General features: G+C 48.7%; 1 protein-coding gene across 1 annotated transcript in view; it reads left to right on the plus strand.

Annotated features, from left to right (window-relative positions):
- exoc6b (exocyst complex component 6B) overlaps nt 1-17,500 on the plus strand; it is a 32,648-nt gene that overhangs the window by 14,378 nt on the left and 770 nt on the right. The window contains exons 9-20 of the mRNA XM_084487420.1: nt 1,626-1,694; nt 5,517-5,600; nt 6,029-6,075; nt 6,229-6,349; nt 6,440-6,511; nt 6,981-7,078; nt 8,169-8,274; nt 9,918-10,027; nt 11,763-11,874; nt 12,488-12,622; nt 12,724-12,912; nt 15,703-15,732. Coding sequence (XP_084343546.1) covers nt 1,626-1,694; nt 5,517-5,600; nt 6,029-6,075; nt 6,229-6,349; nt 6,440-6,511; nt 6,981-7,078; nt 8,169-8,274; nt 9,918-10,027; nt 11,763-11,874; nt 12,488-12,622; nt 12,724-12,912; nt 15,703-15,732 — 1,173 coding nt within the window. The remainder of the gene's footprint in view (nt 1-1,625; nt 1,695-5,516; nt 5,601-6,028; nt 6,076-6,228; nt 6,350-6,439; nt 6,512-6,980; nt 7,079-8,168; nt 8,275-9,917; nt 10,028-11,762; nt 11,875-12,487; nt 12,623-12,723; nt 12,913-15,702; nt 15,733-17,500) is intronic.

Genomic DNA, 17,500 nt, shown 5'->3' on the forward strand with positions numbered 1-17,500 from the left:
CACCGATTGGCCCGCCGCCAGATGCTCCCCATGCTCTCTGAAGACGTGACCCCTAGAGTGTGCCGCTCCCCGATTGGTCCACTACCAAAGCGGCCTGCTCCCTGATTGGTCCGCCATAATAGCGTCCTGCTCCCTGATTGGTCCAACATAATAGCATCCTGCTCCCTGATTGGTCCACGATAATCGCATCCTGCTCCCTGATTGGTCCTCCATAATTGCTCCCTGCGCCCTGATTGGTCCGTCATAAAAAGCGCCCTGCTCCCTGATTGGTCCAACATGAAGAAGCGCGCAGCCTGATTCGTCGACCCCAACAGTGCGGCGTCTCCGTCGGTGCCCGGCGTGGACCTGCCCATGGCGCCAAGGTCGTTTGGGGCGTTAAAGTGGCGACGCATTGTGCTGCTCCTACCCCGAGCAGAACTCCCTTGTTTTGATGTTTGTTGTTGCAGGAAACGCCAACGGCAGATCACACACTCTTAGAGCGGTCACACAGGACGCCGCGGCCCCCATTGGCCCGTCCACTTCCTGAGAACTCTGCCCAGCACCGCTCCTCTGGAAGTCACCTTGGCCCCCAACAAAGGCCTCACCCCCGGTTGCCAAGGTTACGACCTTGTTGGGCGGTCGATGCCAGCCAGAGAACCACCCTGAGACACGCGCGCGCGCACCCGCACGCGCACACACACACACACACACACACACACACACACACACACACACACACACACACACACACACACACACACACACACACACACCCTGTGGTATGACCGGGCGTTGCTCTCTCACTGCGCATCCCATGGGCGGTGCTCATTGTTGTGGGACGCGCGTGTGTGCGTACAAGCGTTCACATGTTGGTGTTTGGGATCAAAGTTGGCATTGTGTTTGTTTCAAATGATTTTAACAGGGCACGCATTCCAACAGGGCAGGATGTGTGTGTGTGTGTGTGTGTGTGTGTGTGTGTGTGTGTGTGTGTGTGTGTGTGTGTGTGTGTTGGAAGTTTCTGGTAACAATGTAAGAAACTTCTACATGACCAAATAATACTGCAGTTGACAGACCGTATATAATGTGTTTGTACTGCATTTTGCCTTTGAGGTTTTTGAGACGTAAACAAAGGAAAGACTTTAACTGTGATAAAGGACTAACTGTGATAAAGTACAGGCTGTTGCTGTAATAAAGGAAAGACACTAACGGTGATAAAGGCTGAGGTCTGACATAGGACAGACTGGGATCAAGGTCAGGCGAGCTGTAATAGAGACCTTGTGCATACTGTAGCTGATATAAAAACTGGCTGTGAAGAAGGATAACAAATAAAGGATAGACTATCTGCAATAAAGGACAGACTGTAGCTGTGATTATAGGACCAGCTGTGATAGACCAGACCGTAGCATTGGTAAGGGCTAGCTGTGATAATGGACAGACCGTGGTTTTGATCTAGTGCAGACTAGCTGCGATAATGTTCAGTCTAACTGTGACGAAAGACAGACTTTGGGAGTGGAAAAGGACAGACGGTTTTGAACGACGGAAGATAGAAAATGAAATGAAAATACATTTATTTGAGTGCTTTTGGTCGTTTATGCCCGTCTGCCTGTTGGTCTCACTGTCTGCCTGTCGGTCTGTCTGTCTTTTAGATACCAGGTGCTCAGGACTTGGTGGACTTCTCTCCAGTGTACCGCTGTCTTCACATCTACACTGTCCTGGTGAGTTCTACTCTACTGTACTCTAATGTAATGTTATGTTATGCTTTACGCTGAATCCACGCTCCCCTCTCCTCATAACCTTTCACCGAGACCCCTCCCCCATCACCACCGCCCCTCCCCCCCCATCACGTCATTGGTCACCTCTAGCTCACACTTCACCCCCCATGGGTGCCCTGCCTCCGTACTGGTCCACCTCCCCTGGCCATCCGGTGGGCAGGGATCACCAAGAGGTGGACGATTCTGAGTCTGATGGAAGCCGATGGGAGCCGATGGGAGTCCATAACGACGAGGCAGATGTGGAGAACTTGGAGTGCGCTGTGATGATATCTGGCCGGGGTGGAGAGAGAGAGAGAGAGAGGGAGAGAGAGAGAGAGGGATGGATGGACTGTAACAGTATGAGGCAAAGGAGAGGAAGAGAGTGAAAAGTCAACAGGTTTTACATAACATAAGAAGGGGTTTGCTGGTGTAAGACGACGCCTTGAATCTGGCTTCTCTCCCACCAGATTGACACAGAGAGGTGTGTGTGTGTGCTGTTTAGTGTGTGTGTTTGTGTGTGTGTGTGCGTGTGTGCTCATGCACCCAACTGGCTGGGGTTGCGACCAGGTTAACTTGGTCCCAGGGGAATGTGTGTGTGTGTGTGTGTCTGTGTCGGGGCTCTCCTAGGGGACAGGAAGTGCATGAACCCTGACAGGAAGGAGAAAGTGAGTGTGTGTGTGTGGGGGGGGGGGGGGGGGGGGGGAGGGGGGGGCGGGGAGGTTAGAGAGAGGTTACGATAGACCCAGCAGTCAGTCCCATTGCATTGCATTCTCCCAGTAGTACTAATAGTAGCGCAGTAGAACTAGTAATAGTACCTGTATAGTCCTGACTACTAATAACGGTCGTATGTATATAGTGCTCCAGTCTGGTTTATTTTCCCATTTAGTGTTCTTGCAGGAACATCAAGAATGTATTAGTCATGCATGCACACACACACACACACACACACACACACACACACACACACACACACACACACACACACACACACACACACACACACACACACACACACACACACACACACACACACACACACTCGTTTCAACTCACACACACACACACACACACACACACACACACACTTACAGCATTTATTTATACAGTAAACTTGGATGTACAATCCATTCTGCAATCAAGACCTGCTTTCTCTCCTCTCTCTCTCTCCATCCCTCTCTCCTCTCACTCTTTTTTCATCCCTCTTACTTTCATCGCCTCTCTCTCTCGCTCTCGCTCTCGCTCTCTCTCTCTCTCATCCATCTCTCCTCTCTTCCTCCTCTTTTCGGTCCCTCTCACTTCTCTCTTCCTCCTTTCATCCCTTTCTCCTCTCTGATTCTCTTTTCGTCCCCCACTTCTTTACTCCTCTTCTCCTCCTCCTCCTCCTCCTCCATATTTACAGTGCATTCACTGAGCCGTGGAGAGTGGCAGCAGGCTTAAACAATCATCCTTTGTTACACCAACTCACACGCACGCACGCACACACACACACACACACACACACGTGCACACGTGCACGGCGGCCGCCCGTGGCCGCGTGGCGGGCTGGCGGGCTTGTGATGAATGTAAACATGGGCGTGGGGCCCAGGGTTTCCAGACTGGCTGGGGCAGCAGCGGAGGCTGTGAGTGATGGATGATGCGGAGATCGCTTAACTGCTCTGATGGAGCCAGGGATTCCTTTACTTGCCGGGCAGAGGACAGCCATCAATCAGGCTTCTCTCTCTTTCTCTCTCTCTCTCTCTCTCTCTCTCTCTCTCTCTCTCTCTCTCTCTCTCTCTCTCTCTCTCTCTCTCTCTCTCTCTCTCTCTCTCTCTCTCTCTCCTTTTATTTCTGTCTTTCCGTCTTTCTTTCTCTTTCTTTCTCTCGTTCCCTTTTTTTTTTTGTTCTTCTTTGTTTGTTCTTCTGCGTTTTCTCTTTCGTCACTTTCTCCTTTTCTTTCTGTCCCGTCTGTCGTTGTGCTTTCGTCCTTCTTTTTCGTGGTGTCATTCTTGCTGCTCACTACTGGTCTTCAAGAGTCCCCACTTCGGTGACATCTGGCGATCTTTATAACGTGAAAGAGGATGTGTCGTGCAAGAGGACATAACACCTCCCCCTCTCGTCTGGCCTAAACTAACCAGAAAACGTAGCAGGCGAGATGAGGCAGTGCCGTAACCGACGGCGACCGCCTCTATAGGACTGATCATGGTTCCACGTCGACGCAACGCAAGGAACGCGCCGACGCTCCGACGCAGTCATGAACCTGTCTCGGTTCTGCGTCGGGTTTTAGTGAGCAGACCAATCGCAGCCCTTTGCTGCTGCTGCTGCGTCGCCTCCACGCAGGGTTACACTTTTTTGGGAGGCGAACGCCGGGCCCTCGCGGTGGACGCAAGGAGGGTCCGCAAGGACGCAACGGGTCCGTTACGCCCTCGCGTTGCGTCGAGGAACCATAAGCAGCTTTTATGGGATACAGCAGTGACCCGGAATGACCATAGGGCTGTGACGGAGAGACCCAAGGCTGCTGTGGAGGTATATCTTGGCCTTTTACTTGAAACACTGTTTTAGACTGGGAACGTCAGGAGGTGGGGGGGGGGGGGGCGGGGGGGGGGGCCGGGGTGAGCCATGATCTCACCCCGCCTCTGGTGGCTTATCTCTGGACAGGCTACGCACTTTAGACCCTGGTCTGGAGGACAGATAGGCCAGGCCCTCTGGGAGAGACACACACACACACACACATACACATACACACACACACACACACACACACACACACACACACATACATTGTGTGAAGATATAAGAGATCTCTGTTATTTCAAGTCAAAGGGTAGGAAATAGGTTAGTGGTCAAAGTGTGTGTGTGTGTGTGTGTGTGTGTGTGTGTGTGTGTGTTTTTTTTTTTTTGTCGTGTGTGTGTGTGTGTGTGTGCATATTGAAACTCAGTGGAGCCACGCCAGCCACAACTGCACAGCAAACCACAGTAGACCATCAAAGAGTTGATAATGGACCTGAACTCTCTACCTCTCTCCTCTCTCTCTCCGCCTCCCTCCCTCTCCCTCCCTCCCTCTTTTTCTCTCTCTCTCTCTCTCTCTCTCTACACTCCATCATGTCCATCCCAGCCTATTTGTGTCTCCTCTCTACTCCCAGTCTGTGGCTGGGAGTGTCCCCTGCCTCGCCCCTAACAGCCCATTAGGATGTCCTCCACCAGACCAGCAGGGTTCTGGAGCAAGCCCTGGAGCCGGGCCAGGGGTGGTTCTCCAGGCTGGCTGTTCTAGTCCAGGCCAGGGTGTTGGTCAGCAGTCTGTTGCTGGAGGGTTCTGGAGGCTCTGAGGTGTGGGGAGAGAGCGAGACAAAGGGGGGGAACGTGCAGTACAGGTTGCTTTTACGACCTGGCCGAGGACTCTGAGCTACTCTCTGTGCACTTTGTCCTCTCCTCCCTCCCTCCCCTCCCTCCCTCCCTCCCTCTATCCATTCATCCGTCCATCCATTCATCCGTCCGTCCGTCTCTCCATCCTTTCATTGGCCCTGGTATTCCTTGAGGCACAGTTCACCATGCTGGTGTATGCATTCCATTCTAGCCCAAGTCTGTGTGGGTCAGAGGTTCGAACCAGTAGGTTGTGGTTTTTTGGACCAGTGGGGGGGGGGGGGGGGTGTGTATGTGTGTGTGTGTGTGTGTGTGCGTGTGTTTCACCCCAGCAGTGTGTGTGTCTGTGTGTGTTTCACGCACCAGTGTGTGTGTGTTTCACCCACCAGCGTGTGTGTGTGTGTGTTCTAACCAGCAGTGTGTGTGTGTGTGTGTGTGTGTATGTTGTAGGGTTTGCGTGACGTCTTTGAGAACTACTACAGGAAGCAGCGGAGGAAACAGGCGCGGCTCGCACTCCAACCACAGTCTAACATGGTGAGACCCTCCCTGCCGCTGTAACGACACACCGCTAACACCTACTAAAGCATGGCCGGGATGTTTGCTTTAGTGTCAGGTTCTGGTTGAGCACCTCTTACCAGTCACTTATTAAACAATAAACCCATTTGGAGATGTTCTGTTGCTCTCTCCCCTTCATCGTTCTCTATCCGTCTGTGTGTCTGTCTGTCTGTCTCTATATGTCTGTCCATCTGTCTCTGTCTCTCTTTATTTTGGCTGTATGTATATCCGTCTGTCGCGCTCTGTATGTCGGTCTCTCAATCTCTTTGTCTCTCTCTCTCTCTCTCTCTCTCCGTCTGTCTGTCCATCTGTCTCCGTCTCCCTTTTGTGTTTTGGCTTTATGTATATCTGCCTGTCTGTCTGTCTCTCTGTCGGTTCATCCGTCTTTCTGTCTTCCGTCGTGACAGCACGAAACACTGGAGGGATACCGATGCTACTTCAATCAAATCGTGGGGTAAGAGCCAATATCCCTCTCTACCGGTCTGTCTGTCTGTCTGTCGGTCACATCTCTGCCCATACACACGTTTGCCCGTGTGTCTATGGACGAAACGTACCCGTCCAGACGCCGCTGGTCCAGCTGTGTGTAAAAGCGCGTCCCTCTGCGCAGGTTCTTTGTGGTGGAGGACCACATCCTCCACACCACCCAGGGCCTGGTCAACACGGCCTACGTGGACGAGCTGTGGGAGCTGGCCCTGTCCAAGACCATCGCAGCCCTCCGAACGCACTCTGTAAGCACACACACACACACACACACACATATAGAACACATACACACACGTGCACATGCATTGACACTAACTGTGGTGGTGCTTCTCCAGTCCTACTGTGACGACCCTGACCTGGTACTGGACCTCAAGAACCTCATCGTCCTGTTTGCTGATACACTACAGGTAGGTGTGTGTGTGGTTCAGTGAGTCTGATATCGACTGTGGTGGCTGACGGGCGAGCACCTCTGAGCAGTGAACATCCTGCAGCAGCACCACGTTACATTATATGGAGTCATGTCACACGGAGAGAGACCCACTGAAGAGGGGTGAAGGCAGACTGATAGGAGGATGAGTTCCTCCTGGGATTTAGTGTTGTTGAGCAACTTTCCTCTGTTTTCCTCTTCTCTCCTATCTCCTCATTCATCTCTCTGTCTCTCTCTGTCTGTCTCTCGCTCTCTCCCTGTGTGTGTCTCTTGTTCCCTGTTTCTCTCTCTCTCTCCCTGTGTGTCTCTCTCTCTGTCTGTCTCTCTCTCTCTCTCTCCCTGTGTGTGTCTCTTGTTCCCCGTTTCTCTCTCTCTCTCTCCCCATGTGTCTCTCTGTCTGTCTCTCTCTCTCTCTCTCTCTCCTCTGTGTCTCTCTGTCTCTCGCCCAGGGCTATGGGTTCCCAGTGTCCCAGCTGTTTGAGCTGATGTTGGAGATGAGAGATCAGTATGGAGAGATCCTACTGAAGAAGTGGACACACACCTTCAGGTACGCACACACACGCGCACACACACACACTCACACTCACACTCACACACACACACACACGTATTTAAACGATAGTCATGTCAGCGTGCCTGTTTCTCACTGGGGTCATGTGGAAAGGTCACGTGTTTGTGTGTGTGTGTGTGTGTGCACTCAGACTGACCTTGCCCCTTACATAGTTTAAAGCGACGTGGTTGGTTTATGGGTGTGACAAACAACACACACACACAAACACACACACTCACACACACACACATGGTGGGTTTGTGGGAAAAATGTTGGTTTTTGAAGTTTTATGAGCAGCTAGAGAGAGGAAGTGTTTAAACCAGACCAGAACACTCCCAACACTACTCTCAGAGAGTGTGTGTGTGTGTGTGTGTGTGGGTGTGTGTGTGTGTGTGTGTTTACACTCTTGCGTGCCAATCGAACTCCATTGTTTCACCACCGCTTCTGTCCAAAGATTCCAGTGGGACTCCCGTCAAGCACACACACACACACACACACACACACACACACACACACACACACACACACACACACACACACACACACACACACACACACAGATCTGAGGGGAGGCCTTAGGAATGTGATGTTGTGTGTAAGGCAGAGAGAGGGAGACGGACCTGTGTGGAACGTTTGAACACGAGGTGTGAGATTTCCAACGGGGGGGGGTCCGACCGCAGGCATTAGAATGACCCCCTACTGTGTGTGTGACCTCCAGTAACTCTGATGTGGCCGAGGCTTGAAAACAAAAATAATACATTCTCCCTCGTGTCCTCTCTTTCCTCTTCCCTTCTCTTTCTTCTTCTCCCTCTCCTCTCTCCTCGTCTCTCCTCCTCTCCTCATTTCTCTCACCTCCTCTCCTCTCCTCTCTGCTCTCCTCTCCTCCTGTGGTGTCTTTCCTCTTCTCTCACTCCTCTCCACCTCTCTCTTTCCCCTCTCGCCTCTCCTTCCCTCCCCTCTCGCTCCTTTTCTCCTCTCTTCTCCTCGCTCCTTCTTTCTCTCACGGTCTTTCTTCCTTCTCTCTCTCCCTCCTCTCTCCTCTCCCTTCCTTCCTCTCCCTTCTCTCCTTCACTCTTCTCCTCTGCAGGCAGATCCTGGACCAGGACAACTATAGTCCAATCCCCGTAGCAACGGAGCAGGAGTATAAACACTACACTTCCCAGTTTCCCTTGCAGGACCCGGAGCTAGACAAGGTACCAAGCCCTCTATACACAACCCTTTAGTTCATATCACACAACTATACACAACCCTTTAGTTCATATCACACAACTATACACAACCCTTTAGTTCATATCACACACACACAACTATACTCAACCCTTTAGTTCATATCACACAACTATACACAACCCTTTAGTTCATATCACACAACTATACACAACCCTTTAGTTCATATCACACAACTATACACAACCCTTTAGTTCATATCACACAACTATACACAACCCTTTAGTTCATATCACACAACTATACACAACCCTTTAGTTCATATCACACAACTATACACAACCCTTTAGTTCATATCACACAACTATACACAACCCTTTAGTTCATATCACACAACTATACACAACCCTTTAGTTCATATCACACAACTATACACAACCCTTTAGTTCATATCACACAACTATACACAACCCTTTAGTTAATATCACACAACTATACACAACCCTTTAGTTCATATCACACGCACACAACTATACACAACCCTTTAGTTCATATCACACAACTATACACAACCCTTTAGTTCATATCACACAACTATACTCAACCCTTTAGTTCATATCACACAACTATACTCAACCCTTTAGTTCATATCACACAACTATACTCAACCCTTTAGTTCATATCACACAACTATACACAACCCTTTAGTTCATATCACACAACTATACACAACCCTTTAGTTCATATCACACAACTATACACAACCCTTTAGTTCATATCACACACACACAACTATACACAACCCTTTAGTTCATATCACACGCACACAACTATACACAACCCTTTAGTTCATATCACACGCACACAACTATACACAACCCTTTAGTTCATATCACACGCACACAACTATACTCAACCTTTTAGTTCATATCACACGCACACAACTATACTCAACCCTTTAGTTCATATCACACGCACACAACTATACTCAACCCTTTAGTTCATATCACACGCACACAACTATACACAACCCTTTAGTTCAAATCTCACACACACACACACACACACACAACTATACGCAACTCTTTAGTTCATATCACACACGCAACTATACACAATCCTTTAGTTCAAATCACACACACACACACACACACACACACACAACTATACGCAACTCTTTAGTTCATATCACACACACAACTATACACGACCCTTTAGTTCAAATCACACACACACAACTATACACAACCCTTCAGTTAATAACCCACACACAACCATTTAGTTCATATCACTCAGACACAACAACACACACACACACACACACACACACACACACACACACACACACACACACACACACACACACACACTGGAAGGAGGGATGGAGGGAACTGTTGGATTGGATAAAGAGGGATGGATAGGGAGCTGGTGGATGGATGAGGGAGGGATTGGTGATTAGTCGGACTGGCATGGATAGGAGTTCAGACCAGCCCTTCCACTCCATGTCCACACAACACATCTCCAGGGGCTGGGTGGAGGCCTAGGTGGTGCAGATAGCGGTGGTTGATGGGTGGAGGTGGGGACGGATGGATAGAAGGGCCCGCTCCGCGGCTGTCTCACTGCTCACCACACCATCCTGAGCCTTGTTTTTCCATGATTCGGTTCCCAGGCGGCGTTCCCTAAGAAGCTGCCGTTCTCCGAGCTGGTTCCCAGAGTCTACTGCCAGATCAAAGAGTTCATCTACGCCTGTCTCAAGTACTCTGAGGACCTGCACCTCAGGTATAGACACGCACGCACGCACACACGCACGCACTGTAGTGATCAGGACGGTCCACAAATGGTGCTTCACGTGTCAACTCTTCACAGCAAGTGGACTTCAAACCTCTCTCACTGGTGTTTAGTTTGTGAAATCATGGAGAACACACACGCACGCGCACGCACTCAAACACACTGACATGTATCTGGTTGTAGCTGTGGTTGAGAAGTATGCTGATCCAATATTCACACTGAGACCCTGATGGTGTGTGTGTGTGTGTGTGTGTGTGTGTGTGTGTGTGTGTGTGTGTGTGTGTGTGTGTGTGTGTGTGTGTGTGTGTGTGTGTGTGTGTGTGTGTGTGTGTGTGTGTGTGTGTGTGAGTGAGTGAGATTCTCTGAGGAGTGGGGGATGTATCAGTTTGTATGAATGTTGATACTTAAGAGCCCTCGGAAAATAAGATACCCTTACACACACGCACACACACGCACACACACACACACACACACGCACACACACATCCGGATGCAGACCGGACAGCGGTGGGTTCAGGCTATTGATACGGCTGACCTCTGATCAGAGTTCAGAGGTCAGCAGAATAGGCGGAAGTGTTTTGTGTGTATGTTAAGTCGAGGGTGTCCTATTGCACATGCTTCCTGGCAGTGTGTAACTGCTGATTGTGTTGCCATGGTGATGGTGGTGGTGGTGGTGAGGAGCAGGACATCGCGGGAGGTCCGTTGTCAGTAACAGATAACGGATGGCGAGAGAGGAGCAGTTTCCACGTCCGTGTGCACTTCTACGACTAGCCTGGAAAGAGCGCACTTTCTCACACACACACACACACACACACACACACACACACACACACACACACACACACACACACACACACTCCCCCCTCTCATTCAGGTCTCCCCCCTGTTTCTTCAATCCCCCCCCCCTCTCTCTCTCTCTCTCTCTCTCTCTCTCTCTCTCTCTCTCTCTCTCTCTCTCTCTCTCTCTCTCTCTCTCTCTCTCTCTCTCTCTCTCTCTCTCTCTAAGGTCACACTAAGGTCCTAGACAGTTTTTGTATAATTGTGAATATGGAGCCCAAGAAATGTTTCCCTGTAGAAATACTGGAACGTTAGGAATTCCATATTTTATACCCCACACAGACTGTGTGTGTGTGTGTGTGTGTGTGTGTTAAGGTTCCAGGGACAATTTGCTGATTTAGTTGGAATGTGTTTGGTACCCACAGGGCTCTGGAATTACACACGCACACAGCTCCAGATCGTTACTCTAAAAGCTGGAATAAGAAAGTGATCTGTGATTTCTTTCCCATCCTTTGCAAATTATGTTGACCCCCTCAGACTACGTGTGTGTCTGTGTGTGTCTACATATTATGTAGACCCCCTCAGACTGTGTGTGTGTGTGTGTGTGTGTGTGTGTGTGTGTGTGTGTGTCTCTGTGTGTCTCTGTGTGTGTGTGTGTGTGTGTGTGTGTGTGTTTGTGTGTCCTTAAGAGGTCGAGTTCTTGCAGTGTTTATCATTGTTTCCATGGTACCTCTAAGACCAAAATATATGTGTGTGTTTGTCTGTACAGAGGTACATTATTTGATATAATATGGTGTGTGTTTGTGTGTATCTCTACAGTGGTAGATTATATGATATATGTTGTGCGTGTGTAGCTCTTCAGCGGTACAATATATGATATAATATGGTTTGTGTGTGTAAATCTACAGTGCTATGTTGTGTGTGTGTGTGTGTGTGTGTGTGTGTGTAGCTCTACAGAGGTAGACGACATGATACGCAAGTCCACCAACCTGTTGCTGACACGTACCCTGAGCCACTGTCTTCAGAACGCCATCAAGAAGAGGAATGTAGGCCTGCCAGAGGTGGGTGTGTGTGTGTGTGTGTGTGTGTGTGTGTGTGTGTGTGTGTGTGTGTGTGTGTGTGTGTGTTCGATCTTTTAGGAGCACCTTTTAAAGTTGGACAAAACACAGTCACGACTGTGTTTTGTCCAACTTTAAAAGGTGCTCCTAAATAGAACGTTCAACAACCTGAAATGATTTTAAACAGTGCGGCGTCCCCTTCTTAAAACGGCCTGAGGCCTGGCCCCGGCGCGGGGCCGCTCGCAGGCTTCTCAGGAACCGCCCGCCCCAAACACACTCCACCACGTACTTCCCTGGAAGCCCGGCAATGCACCCGCCAAGTGTGGAGTCGATCGGATGACCTGAGCATTGAAGAAAGACAGACCGACAGACAGACAGAGACTTCTCTAATTATAGTTAGATAACTTAGCCCTGAGGATGCCCAACGATGAAGAGCGTGTGTGTGTTGAGTTAAGTGGCTTTTTGAGGGGGAAACTTTAGATGATCTGTTTTAAATTCCCTCCACGCGTATTCCACATCCATCCATAGTAAGTGACTAGTGCATACATCTCTCGGTGAAGCTGGTGTGTTATTTTAATGTGTGTGTGTGTGTGCGTGTGCGTGTGTGTGTGTGTAGCTGGTCCAGGTGATCATCAACTCCAGCCACCTGGAGCAGGCCTGTACCTTCCTGGAGGAGTTCATCTCCAACCTGACCAACGTGCCCCCGGACACGGCCAACTCCACCCAGCTGTACGGCACCTCCACCTTCAAGGTTGACCCCAACCCCTACACACTATACTACTATGAACACGTCTCTATACCGTACTACCATGATGAGCTAAGGTGTGTCGTCTCTCTGGCCCCTCCCCCCAGGACGCCCGCCACGCCGCGGAGGCCGAGATCTACACCAACCTCAACGCCAAGATCGACCAGTTCCTGCAGCTGGCGGATTATGATTGGACCACCACGGCGCAGGGGGGCGGAGCCATGACGCCCAGCGACTACCTGACTGACCTGATCACCTTCCTGCAGAGCACCTTCACGGTCCTCACAAACCTGCCGGTTAGAACACGCACACACGCATGCACGCGCACGCACACGCACACGCACACACACACACACACACATACACACACACACACACACACACACACACACACACACACACACACACACACACACACTCCCTGAAATCCAGTATATAACCAGAATATTTTGTGCATATTATGATTAAAGTACATTGTAGTGTCTGTGTGTGTCTCTGTGCAGGTACGAACGAGCGTATGTGTGTGTGACAGTGTGTGTTCTATAAGGCCTGCGTTGTGCAGACATTCCCCCTCAGTGTTGGACAATAGACAAGGGCTTCTTAAACTACGGGTCAGGACCACCCTAGGTAGGTTGCTGTGACCCAGCTCCAGTCGGCCTGACAGCACACAGAACTCAGAACAGTAATCCTTTCGTTGTGCTTCATAAAGTACTGAATCTATATCTATATCTGCATGTATAGCTGGAAAACCCACAATGCATCGGGTGGTCAAATGTAGGGCTGGGCGATAAAACGATAACGATATGTATCGCGATAGACACGTAATCAATATCAATAGAAAATGCGTTCGATAGAAGGTTTCGATCATTTTTTTCCTCGTTGGAAGTTAACGGAGCAAAGAGTCTAGCTCCGCTTTGAACCAGAGGTTGCGAAGCCTCTGATACCTGTGGAGAGCAACGTATGGAGCGACACGCCAATGGCCAATCATGTAACAGTATCAAGTTTGGCTGCGCCATCTCGTCTCGCGCTAATCGCTAGTTAGCGAACATGCTAACTAGCGATCTTTACAACATGGATGATGGTTCATGACCGTACTGGACATATTTCCATGTCCCAACAACAATGACATCCATATGTTACATGCTCTAGGGACTCCAGGTTGAAGATAAGCTTTAATCCACCTACCAAGTAATTGGTAGTAACCTACCAATAGTGATCTCATGATCTCATCTCTTATGTTTACATTTAACACTGCAAATGTTTTTAGAACACATTTTTGTAGCACATGTTTTTGAGCACTTTATAATTGATAATTGTTAAGTTTTCATTGTGATGTTCATTTTTATTCAGACTTATGTTTATATTTATTTGAGTTTTCCATGGTTGTGTTGACATTCCTTTTCCCTGTCTGCCTACAATCAGGGGAAGGTTAAGTTTAAAATAAAACTGTTTACGTTTATTTTTCTCCTGGTTCTTTAAAAAAATTTTTTTATCAATAATTATCGATATCGACCGATGTGAAACACTTATATCGTGATACAGTTTTCAGCCATATCGCCCAGCCCTAGTCAAATGTCGCTTCCACCAATTGATGAAAAATCAACGTGATGAAGTGAATTTCACAATCATGTAAGAGAAATGGATTCACTTTGTTATAATACATCAAACATCATATACCACTCAGATACGTACGTACGAACGTACGTATGTATGTAGTGTATAGATGTGGAGAGATGTATGTTGTTTTGATATATAACAGCAGTACAATGTTAGGTATAGAAGATTATTATACATATATGCACACAGGAAGTGTCTCTGTTAAGTAAAACAAACAGACTTACATACCGTACCATGCTACCCTACCTCTATCAGATGACTGGCTTAGGACCCCACACACACACACACACACACACACACACACACACACACACACACACACACACACACACACACACACACACACACACACACACACACACACACACACACACACACACGCGCACTCTCACTCTTGCGGTCAGGCTGGGTGAGCTTGCAGCGGATCAGGCTAGCTCTTAGAGCTCAGATTAGCTCTAAGTCTGTTACAGGCGATAAGGCTCAACACACACAGTGATGGAGCTAAGTGTTCTCTAGCCTCCCCACACACACGCACGCACACAGACACACAGACACACACCCTGCAGGGCCTCTTAAGTAGGTCAAGAGGATGTAAACACCTGACTAGCTGGCCCCCAGAAAGCAGCTGACCCTGCAGCAACAAGATAAGTAGAAGACGTATAGAATTAAATAACATGATTGGAATTAAATGGTTAAATGAAGGATAAATAAATAAAAATAAAATAGAATATACTTTTTATATTAACAAGGGTAGAATACAATGGTTATGGTACCAATAATTGAATAAACTTGTGATGGTACCACTACTAGAATACTAGAATATACTAGAGTTATAATTCAGATAGGAGGATATACTAGTTATAGTACCGATAGTAAAATATACAAAAGTTATAGTCCCTAAATTTGACTTATAGTACCAATAGTAGAATATTCGAGGATATAATAGAATATTCCAGATCAGTCAAGTACCAACGACTGGCTGTGTTACCGTGACTACCACGACTGACTGTGTTGGCATGACTACCAACACACTGGTTGTGTTGGCATGATGTCGAACAACTAGTTGTGTTGTCCTGACTACAGTGAAAAGAAGGACGCCTTGACTTCCTGTTGTGCGGGTGTGTTGTCATGACAACGTTCAACTGAATGATCCCTACTTCCTGGCGTGGCCTGGCGTGGTCGCTGTCATGACTACAGTCCACAGAACTAGCCCTACTTCCTGGTGTGTTTGCATGACTACGGTCAACCGGTTGAATCCTACTTCCTGGTGTGTTGCTTTGTTGTCATGGCCGCGGTCAACCGGTTGAATCCTACTTCCTGGTGTGTTGCTTTGTTGTCATGGCCGCGGTCAACCGGTTGAATCCTACTTCCTGGTGTGTTGCACTGTCGTCATGGCCGCGGTCAACAGAATGCTTCATTCGATGCTTTCCCTGAGCGTTGAATTGACGGCTGTACATGTCGTACCGTAGGGGATGCCCGTTGAACACGCCACACTGTCGGTGAGTACACGCCTGCGTTGCCGTGGTAGCAGAGTGCTGTGAACTGAGTTGGCCCCCCCCCGCCCCCCCCCCCCCCTCACCCCCGCCCCCCCCTTTGAACCCCCAGGGCCGACCCTGTTAACCTTTGACCTTATGAACCGCAGGGAACCAGACCTCAGCATGTGACAGGGGTGAGGCACGTCCGCCACTAAGTACTCGGATGTCTCCGTGTGGCCATTAAGTCACTCACCTATTGCATGCTGGGTAACGCTAGTCTCTGTCAGGTAACCCGACACTGCGTATCTGCGACGGCGTTGGGAGTGTGTAACAAAAGCACATTCTGGGGTGCCCTGCTCCCTTGTGATGTGGTTGAGGTGAAACCGGACACTGTTATGGCTTCCACTTGTTTAAGCAAAGGGGACGCACATTTGCTAGCCCCAGTCGTACATATGGTCTGGTTGGTTTACCCCACTTTTTTAATCTGCCACAACTAAACCAATAACCACTCTCATTGTATATTTGAATCATGGCAGCAGAGCATAGTGGTCTTAGGTCCTTCTCCTGTACCTGCTGCTGTTGCTGTACTAACATAGTCTGTGTCTTGCGTGTTTTAGTAGGCTAGATGTCTTAAGTGTGTGCAGTGTCTTAAGTTTGTGTGTGTGTGTGTGTCGTGTGTTTCTCTGTTTATTTCTGCACCAGCCAGTTCTCTGTGTCAGGCTGTTCCTTACATGTCCTTACCGGTATGGCTTCTTAACACGGATAAGCAGGCAGGAATGTCTCCATGCCACGTACACACGCACACGCGTGTACACACGCGCACGCAACAAACGCATTATTCAGTCTTATGTCATTAACATGGGAAATACCTAATTCAAATAAATCCACCTTCTCCACACGTATCTCTCCTCTTTCCTCTCCTCTCGCATCTGTCCTCTCGTCTCTCCTGTTCCCCTCTCCTAGCTAATTGTTTCCAGTTGTGTGTTGAAATCAAAGACAAAGCTGCCCTTGTCACACATACACCTGTGTGTGTGTGTGTGTGTGTGTGTGTGTGTGTGTTTGTGTGTGCGTGTGTGTGTGCTCAGGACATGTAAATAGAATTAACCCATTTCACGGTCAATCACACCCCCTGGTCGTTGACCTCTGTGGTGTGTGTGTGTGTGTGTGTGTGTGTGTGTGTGTGTGTGTGTGTGTGTGTGTGTGTGTGTGTGTGTGTGTGTGTGTGTGTGTGTGTGTGTGTGTGTGTGTGTGTGTGTGTCTAGTCTGAGGTTCAGGATCATATGAGAGGATATCCAGACACTAGAAGGTGTGTGTTACTTTACAAACGTGATCACATGTGCATACTGTGTGGTGTGGATGTGTGTGTTTGTTATCTTTCACTTCCTTCCTTTTTTCCCCACTTATGTATGTGTCTGTGTCTATGTGTGTAGTATGTGGATGTAGAACGGACAATACAACTGTTACTACACTTGTATTGAACCCTACGGTTGGCAATGGAGGAGGAGTACACAGCGTGCATTGCCACTGCTTTTTCCTGCAGAATCCGTGTTGAACACACACACACACACACACACACACCTTTAAATGATTATAATCAGTGGTGTGTGTGTGTGTGTGTGTGTGTGTGTGTGTGATAAATGAAGGTAATTAAATGTACAGCGTCAGAGCGAAGGACTTGTGTTTATTGTTAAAACACTTAAAGGTGTGTATGTCTGAATTTTTGGGGGAGTGTGTGTGTGCGTGTGTGTGTGTGTGTGTGTGTGTGTGTGTGTGTGTGTGTGTGTGTGTGTGT

This window comes from Micromesistius poutassou, assembly GCF_964030765.1.
Source record: "Micromesistius poutassou genome assembly, chromosome: 23".
NCBI classification, from domain to species: Eukaryota; Metazoa; Chordata; class Actinopteri; order Gadiformes; family Gadidae; genus Micromesistius; species Micromesistius poutassou.